General features: G+C 35.5%; 1 protein-coding gene across 9 annotated transcripts; it reads left to right on the forward strand.

The window, feature by feature from the left end:
• Nucleotides 1-1,353: 1,353 nt before the first annotated feature.
• On the forward strand, nucleotides 1,354-8,520 carry LOC18613653 (uncharacterized). Of its 9 annotated transcripts, none has more exons than XR_016024142.1 (13): nucleotides 1,354-1,680; nucleotides 2,078-2,215; nucleotides 2,678-2,759; nucleotides 3,121-3,197; nucleotides 4,423-4,529; nucleotides 4,674-4,794; nucleotides 5,513-5,629; nucleotides 5,731-5,822; nucleotides 6,032-6,098; nucleotides 6,242-6,320; nucleotides 6,439-6,539; nucleotides 7,299-7,438; nucleotides 7,842-8,025. XR_016024142.1 is itself a non-coding variant. In XM_088802876.1 (13 exons), exons 1-13 carry the CDS (start codon nucleotides 1,492-1,494, stop codon nucleotides 7,980-7,982), a joined length of 1,455 nt encoding a protein of 484 aa, XP_088659002.1. In that variant the 5' UTR covers nucleotides 1,354-1,491; the 3' UTR covers nucleotides 7,983-8,520. The 9 variants fall into 9 exon arrangements, 7 of the variants coding, with proteins under 7 accessions (XP_088659002.1, XP_007051052.2, XP_088659004.1 ...); XR_016024143.1 differs by having other exon boundaries at nucleotides 6,448-6,539; XM_088802876.1 differs by having other exon boundaries at nucleotides 7,295-7,438; nucleotides 7,842-8,520.
• Nucleotides 8,521-8,934: the final 414 nt, after the last annotated feature.

Below are 8,934 nucleotides of genomic sequence, written 5' to 3' on the forward strand. Positions count from 1 at the left end.
GTAAAAAAATAACTAATTCAAAATTAAATATTGAGCATTAAGTGGCATAAACTATAAGAAATGTGAAGATAAAGATAAAAAATAATAATAATATATATATGAAGTAAGATCTTAGGCATTAGGTTTGAATAAAAGATTGCTTATGAAAAATATATAATAATAAAAATATAAAAATATATATAAAATAAAAAATAGTATAATAAAAAAATATATAATTTTTATTCACTAAAATAATATAGAATTATAAGCAATTTGTCTAAGTATAAATGGAAAACATAAGAACTTAGAATAAAAAATGTAAAGATAAAGATAAAAAATAATAATAATAAGAAATAAGAATAGGAAATATGATAATAAAATATATAATAAAATAAAAATAATTAATAATAGCAAAAAAAATGATAATTGCATTAGCATAGCATATATGTATTGCATCATACATATCATTACATATAAATATTTCTGTTTTCGAATTTAAGCCCCGATGATGGGATCTTTCGGGGATCCTGCGAAGGCGGGTATTTCTCGAAAAGTTCCTTAGGTGAAAAGATGTCCTCGAGTCCCACCAGTATGATGGGAGGGCTCGAGAACCATCTTCAATAAAAGACTTTTGCCCGAATTAGGTTCATTATGCACAAAAATATTATTTAAAAAAGAAAACGTACAATGACCCCGAAGACGGGAATTATTCGTCGAATTTGCGAAGGCGAGTTTCTCGGATAATTCCCTAGATGAGAGAATATCCCGAGTCCCACCGGTATGATGGGCGGATTCGAAAAATATCCTCGATAAAAGGTCATTTGTCCGGCATTTTTATCTCACGCCATGCATTTCATCTCGCCACCCATTTGCATTCCATTTTAGGTTAAATAGGAGATAAAATAAAAATAATAATTAAGGAAATCTAGTGAAATTAAAAAATAAAAGCCCAATAGGATAATCTAAAAATGGTACCGTTCATGGAACGGGCGTCCAAGGGGTGCTAATCCTTCCCCGGGCGTAACCGTACTCCCGAACCTAGATCCAGAAAATTGTAGACCGGTTTAAGGTTCTTTTCGGTGGGCTTAAAGTTAATTTAAGTTTGCATCGATTAGAATCGAGTCAATAGGTGGCCAATCGCACCTAGTAAAAAAAAAAGATTGGTGGCGACTCCTAGTTTAATTTTTTTTAGTGAGTTTTCACCTTCACGTTTAGCGATCGGGTTCCCGGACCCGTACGTTACGACACATATAAATGACGTAATAATTAGTTTTTAATTTTGATTTAAAGGAAACTAATATGTGCTGACATACTGTATTTTTTAAAATTATTTAAATAATAATAATATGGTTACTAATTAGTAGTACTAGGATGCCTAAGACCATGCCGTTTGGCATTGGCCCGCTGGCGATACGCTAGTACGCTACCCTTCTTCGAGCTTAACCCGTCTCGCCCGCTTTCGGTGGTTTTCACAATCCCGATAGGAACAGGGAGAAACATAGAACGAGAGAAATGTCAACTCTAATCACGATAGCGGAAGAACAACGACAACCTCTTCTTCTCGATCCTTCGCCTGACGGAAACGAAGAAGAGATCGCCGCTTCCTCATCATCAAACGAACCAGATGCCCCTAAACTTACTCTCGACGACTCTAATCAACGGCTCCTATCTCTCGACGTATTCCGTGGCCTCACCGTCGCGGTACGCTCCCAGAAAAGATAAATTCAATTTCAGCCAAAGTGTTTTTTTTTTTTTTTTACAGTTATAATAATAACAATATGAGAGTTGTATTTAGCAGAAAAGCACTGTGATAAGTTAGCTTGGAAGCAGTTGGGTAGGAAAATGATTTAGTTGTTTATAGGGAGAGCCTTGTATCATAATTGAAGCTGATACATAAATGGAAAAATTTAGCATTTTATATGTTGCATTTTTTTGAGAATATTGAATGAGCTTTTTGAATATGACTGAAAGTGGCTGATATTGTACTAAGTTTATTTCGTTGATTAAGCAGCCGAGGATTAAATCATGTGGCATTTTTCTAATTATTATGTCATTATGGGTTTATTAATTTAGCTTTCAACTCAATTCCTAATTATAGTTGATGATTTTGGTTGATGATGCTGGAGGGGCTTTTCCATCTATCAATCACGCTCCATGGTTTGGTGTGACAATCGCCGATTTCGTGATGCCCTTTTTTCTTTTTTGTGTTGGGGTCTCTATTAGCCTTGTATTTAAGGTATGCAAAGTTCTTAAGCATAGGATTAAATCTTATGGGGACAATGTTGTTTAATCAGGTTCTAGGTGATTAACTGAGCATGACATTTTACTGTTCATTTGATTCATCTCCAAAAGTCTTGCCCTATGATGCTGAAAGTTTCTGCCCCGGCATTCTGCATGAGACTTTGGAACTACTTTAAATTTATGTGTAGCACATATAAACTTTAAATTTCTATCTAGTATTACGATTCATCTTATTTTACTGTTACTTGTTGACCATGCTATTATTTGATTAACATTTGTTCTTTTTTCATTAACTAAAGAAAGCTTTTTCCCTTTGTTTATGCCTGTTTAACAGCAAAAGCATATAAACATTCTGCAGACAATGCAGAAGCATGTATATATCTCCATAATATAAAGAAGCTACTATAGAAGCAAGTCATATTAATTACATATGGTCATTATTTGTTTCACAATGCAGAAATCTTCTAGCAAAACATTGGCTACAAAGAAAGTTATATTGAGGACGATCAAACTTTTCCTTCTGGGCTTGTTTCTACAAGGTTTCTACTTTCACCTATTGTATTCTTGACAAGTTACTGTTTTCTTACCTTCTGACAAGTCTAGACTGGAGTGACTGGCAACTCATGGAATATTGGGATATCTTGATAGGAGACTTTTAATTAATTTTGTAATGATTTTTCTTTTATCTTGGATTACCTCAATCAAGCAACTTTTTGATTGCTAAAGTAAATCCAAGCTCTTTGTTAATTATCATTTATGCATGCATATGCATAGTTCAAACATGCACTGTTGTCGCCTACTTGATAATTTTGAAGACAAAAGGTGATAAAATGCACATATTTTGTGTCTAATTAATTGAGCTTGGTGCTGTGGTTTTAATATTTTGGAATCTGCTTATAGGCGGGTATTTTCATGGGCGTAACAATTTAACATATGGAGTTGATGTGGTCAAGATACGATGGCTAGGTGTACTACAGGTAATATGTTTTAATGTAAATTATCTTGATGTTCTCTTTTGTTTCATTTATTAATTTTATGTGATCAGGTAGCAACCAAATTATTCTTGTAAATTGTGCAATGTGCTTGATAAATGCTAAACTGGAGCTAAATATATTATTTATCAAAAAGAAGACCTTATAGAACTAAATCTGGGAATAATGCAAAATTATTGTCTTTCCAATGTGAAGGGCAGCTATTTGAAACATTTTGCATGTCACATGCTTGAATTTTTATTCAACAAATTAAGGCATGCAATGCTCCTTACCTTTGTCTGCTGCATGAGTCATGGGCTGACAAAGTAAGGCTCACACTTTGTGGCCTAAGGACACTCTACTTGAGTGTTTCACCCCTTAGTTCAGCCTAAATCCACTAAGAAACCAGCCAAGGCAGATATGCCCTTGAAAGCAACACAAGCCACAATGCCACAAGCACACCAATAACAGCCCAAATATGTGCAGCTAACACCACCAACACAAGAGAAACAGAAAGCACAAGAGGGATCACAAAAGAAATGAGGCAAAGAGTGTATCCTATCCACAATTGCAAGAAGAGTTGGAAGGGCTCATCAAAATTTACAAGGGGTCTTGGGGGCTCTATTTACAGGCAAAGTCCCCCACTAACATCAGCCAAGAGAGGGAGTTCAAATTCTGGCTCCTTGTCTCTAACAGCTCTTTTTCCCTACAAGCAGTCTGCTCTGCAAATTCAAACTGCCTGCAGAGGCTCTCCCACAGTGCACTGCCTGTTCTGCCCCTGGGGACTGGCTATTGGAATTGTGTTTGGCTGGGCTGCCTGCTGGCCTGCTAGTCTGTCTGCCTGGCCTTGTGGGGTGGCCTATCTGCCTGCATGCTGCCTGGCCTGCCTGCATGGGTGGCCTGTCTCCTTGGCACCTCCTGTCCAGCAAAGGGGGTTTTCATCTGAACCAAGCCACCTTGTGCACCCCCGAGCCCTCTGCATGCAGGTGGGATTCGCAGGCTGTGACACATGCTCATTGCTTGACTAATTGCTGCTCTCAATGATATATTTCATCAGCTGAATTGAACAAATATAAGTTGCTTATGCCTCCATAAATTGTTTCTTCGATTATTGTTGACAAATTCATTATTGCCATAGTTCAATCTGCTTTATGTACTAAATATATGGATACTGACTTTTTGTGTATTTATTAAGCTAATTTGCATCATTTTCATGGTTTATTGTCTACAGAGGATATCAATTGGATATCTGCTGGCTTCAATATCAGAAATCTGGCTTGTTTCCAATGTTGTGGTTGACTGTCCAACAGCATTTGTTAGGAAATATCATGTTCAGTGGTTAGGAAATACTATGCTTATTGAAATCTTTGCAGAGATTTTCCTCTCCTTTTGTTATTGATTTTGCAGTCTGGTATCTAGTTTTATTTCTAGAATTTTGAAAGCTATTAGATGACAAAACTTTTACCGTTAATATTTGTGTAGGATTGTTGCTGCCCTACTATTATCATTTTACATGTGCTTGCTCTATGGCCTTTATGTTCCAAACTGGGAATTTCAAGCTCCAAGCCTGAATCTGTCCACTAATGGATCCCATACTCAAATTGTGAGTTAAATTATGTATTTGTTCTGAGGCACTTACTTTCAAGGTTTTGTTAGTCTGCACCATTAAGTGCTCATAATGCAATAAGGTTTCTAAACTCGAATAACCTGAAAGTTGTTTAACATGACTAGAATATTGTTGTTGGGACTAAGCTATGTTTATTAGGTTGCTCTGAGCTGCACATGTTGCTTCCTTTTGAAGTGCCCAACCCCTTGTCTGTGCTATCATATTGCATGTACTTTTTCAATAAATGCATCTGCCAGATGGTTTTAATGTAATTTTTTTAAGCACGCCTTCTATATTTTTCTTGTTTCAGGCTATAGATTTAAGCAACTAATTGAACTGAACTTTTACAGCATATATGTTATGAACATATCTGGTAGACATGTCATACAATTCTGGAAGCCAAAGGCTGCTGGGTTGTCTATCAATTGGATTGTCTTTTATAAAAAAAAAAAAAAAACAAACTACTTTCATGATTTGAGGATTGTACTGTTAGATTTAATCTTGATAATATGTAAATAAAATTATGTTATAAACTTATTGAAGCTACAGCTTTTGGGATAGAAAAATTAATAATTTGGATGTATTCTGTTGTAGTCTTGTGAATATTTCTATCAGAAACTAATAAACTCTGTTACCAAGCTTAAATTCTAGTTTGTTCTTGTGCTTTTTCTTTTGCTGCATGGAACTTAATGAGGCTACCATGTTTTTTTTGTAGGTGCACTGTGGAGTCAGGGGGAGCCTTGAACCTCCATGCAATGCAGTTGGCTACATCGATCAGTATTTTCTGGGTGAACAGCATCTATATCAACGTCCTGTTTATAGAAGAACAAAGGTTATTCCATTATTGTTCTTTTGTGTTGTAAATCTGGTGCTTCCTTTTGGAACACCCTCTTTCATAATGTTAATAGGACATGCACCCTTTTCCATTCACAGGAATGCAGTGTCAATACTCCTGACTATGGGCCTCTGCCACCGGATTCACCTGAATGGTGCCTTGCACCCTTTGACCCTGAGGGCATTTTAAGGTTAAATGTTGGCCTTCTCTGATCTTGTTTTTAATTTTTCACTACAGCTGTTAATAATGATCATTAAAGTTGTAAAGCCTGTAGTCATTCTGATATTTATTCATACCTGTACACACACAACTGAAGATCTTTAAATTCCAAATATACCACTCTTATTGCTCAGTAGTGTACTTGGAATTCTTATTTTTTCCCTAGAGGAATTTCTGCAGTTCATTAATGGCTGTCCTCACTTGTTTTGTGGGATTGCATTTTGGACATGTACTTCTGCATTATAAGGTATCATTCTTCTTATTCTTTGGTAGGATGTCTGTATCTATGGGCTACTCATATCATTAAGTTTCCTGCCAAAAAATGAAAAAGGGTATGCCAATATATTGTGTGCCATGTTGGTGAATATGCTCTGAATATATTTTCTTCAGGGACAAATGCAGAGAGCACTTTTATGGTCCATGTCTTCCTTTCTGTTACTAGTTTCAGGATTTGGATTAGAGATGCTAGGTAAGTTGTCTCACTTAACAATCTGGTTCAGTATATGATTTTCTCTCATATGAAATTACGGTCAGCATACGATTTTCTAGGAGTTTCCAGTTTGTTTTGTACAATTGATGGCTGGTAGGTGTAACAGGCATTCCTCTCTCCAAACCACTGTACACATTGAGCTATATGTGCATCACTGCTGGAGCATCAGGCTTGTTCTTAACCATTATCTTCTACATAGTAAGTTCCTCTAGTGATTGGCTTGTCATCTTCATGTTTAGTACTACAAAATTCCAAGTCACGTTTTTAAAAGATATATAGCCTACCTGATTTATCCTGAAGTGATTTTTCTCATAAAATTGTCATACATTTCAATCCAATCAGTATTGAAGGAAGTCATTACAATTTCTTTTCTAAAATGCTATTGACAAGACTGAAGGCAGTCTCGAAGGAAACATAGATCCATCCATCTTGGATTCCTTTCAGTCAGAATTTAAGCACAGACAGCTATAGGATGTCTAAGTATAGATGACATTAAAGCAGGTTCTCAAATTGATTTGATTGGAAAATTTAATTGATATGAGAATAGGCAATATCTGTTATAAAAGACAAATTCCTTGACTAGTGGAAGGCTATTGTGAGCCAAGTTTCCATCATCAGTAGACCAATATGTTGGCTTAGTTGAAACCATTAATGTGACTGAGATTTATTTTCTCAAATCCCCTAAATATACCTCTTGAAAATTCATGAATGTATGTATATAGCCAAAGCAATTCTAGGCCCTTCTTTTATCTTTCTTTGAGTTTGTGGTCTTTTGAGCATATATATAAAGGTTTTTTAGAAGTGCAAAAGAAATCTAAGTAGAGTTGAACTCTGTTTCATTTAATGATTTTCATGATGCATTGCTTCGCCTAATGTCTTCTGTAAATGAGATTGTATTTCTGAAGTAATGAGGAATGCAACTATGCACAGTTGTTTGATTGTATTTGATGCAGGTAGATGTCAAACATTTTAGAAAGCCTGTGGTGTTACTTCAGTGGATGGGAATGAATGCTCTCATCGTATATGCTTTGGCTGCTTGTGACATTTTCCCAGCGGCTGTGCAAGGTTTCTATTGGCGTTCACCGGAAAATAACTTGGTATCTTTCCGTCTTCCCTTCTGGGTTCCTAGTTTTATTATCCTTGCTTTCATAGCAATAATTTACCAAAGGATAGGTGGAAAACTGCAAGCTTGACAGACCTATAATTTAAGAATTCACTGCTGAGCAGCTGCATCATAGTCATCATCTTTTGGTTTCATAAAGGAAGTCATGTTGTAACGAATGAATTTATGATCGCTAATGTTCTTTTTCATTCATGTGAAACTTGTCATCAAGCTTGACAGTAGAAAGATGTTGGAGTTACTGAACAAAAGCACTGCTTGCACATTGCATGTACTTTCTAAAGTTGATTTTTTTGAGTGTCAAACATAATCACTGCAATGGTTTTCATTATCGATGTATCTGTTTGATAGACTTATGTTCATTTCAACATAAAATGCAGGTTGATGGTATGGAATCATTGCTACAGGCCATGCTTCATTCAAGCAAGTGGGGTACCCTCGTATTTGTATTGCTCCAGATCTTATTTTGGTGTCTTGTTGCCGGTTTTCTCCACATGAAAGGCATATATATAAAACTCTAGAAGAATAAAAAATAAAAAAAGAAAAGAAATATAGTACCAAAAATTTTGATATTAGATATGTATACTTTTTGCATCACTTGTGAAAGGATACACCGCCCTTGGAAATCGATTGTACGTATTTGGAGCGTAACTTTTTGTTTTGGCATTGTAAGATTTCCAGCAGCCTGTCCCTGATCTGTTCAGGTCACAAAGGGCTGGCACGAGCCCAAACATTGATCGGTCTACCCAAATTTAGAAACTTGATATGCAACCAGATGGGAGTTAGCGGGGCTTGGTGCAGAGGGTTCTTCTATTAGGAAAAGAGAATATTTTGTAACGAGTGAATTGAAATGCATTAGAGGTGGAAGAGAGAAAGATTGGAACAGTCTTTGAAATGTAAGTGTTTTGGTGATAGGCGGTGAGAGATAAGAAAAAGTGAAGGAAATGATGGATTACGGCTAATGGGAATGACGGAATAGAAAAAATGTATGGAGGAGTCTTGAGAGAATTTTTAAGATATTCTTGGTTGAGTTTTTAATGATTTCTTCTTATTTTTCAACAGGTTCATATATTTATATTAATCAAGAGCGCTTTTTTAAGAGTAATTAGAATAACACGTTCAATCATGAAAGAACATGTTTGTCATGAAATAGCAATTAAAGAACGGTTTATGAGATATTAAAAAAATAACAATGTAGATGAGTAGTGGACGTAAGTTTTAAGTAATTGAATAGTGACACATAATAGTGTAAAAAAGAGAAAAAGAAAAAAAAAGTCAAGTACATGTATTTCAAATAAAGGTTAAAGAGAAAATCTTTTTAACTGTTTTCATATTTGAGTCACCAAGTCAAGCTTTTTAGAATATCTCAAATGTAAATGTAACTCATGAATTTTACTACTCGTTTTGAGTTACTTTTACTTTCTTGAATAAATAGTTGTTCAATGTTTGTTCTTGGGTGCTTCCACTCTCGAA

Source organism: Theobroma cacao, chromosome 1 (assembly GCF_053813885.1).
Source record: "Theobroma cacao isolate CCN51 chromosome 1, ASM5381388v1, whole genome shotgun sequence".
Lineage (NCBI taxonomy): Eukaryota > Viridiplantae > Streptophyta > Magnoliopsida > Malvales > Malvaceae > Theobroma > Theobroma cacao.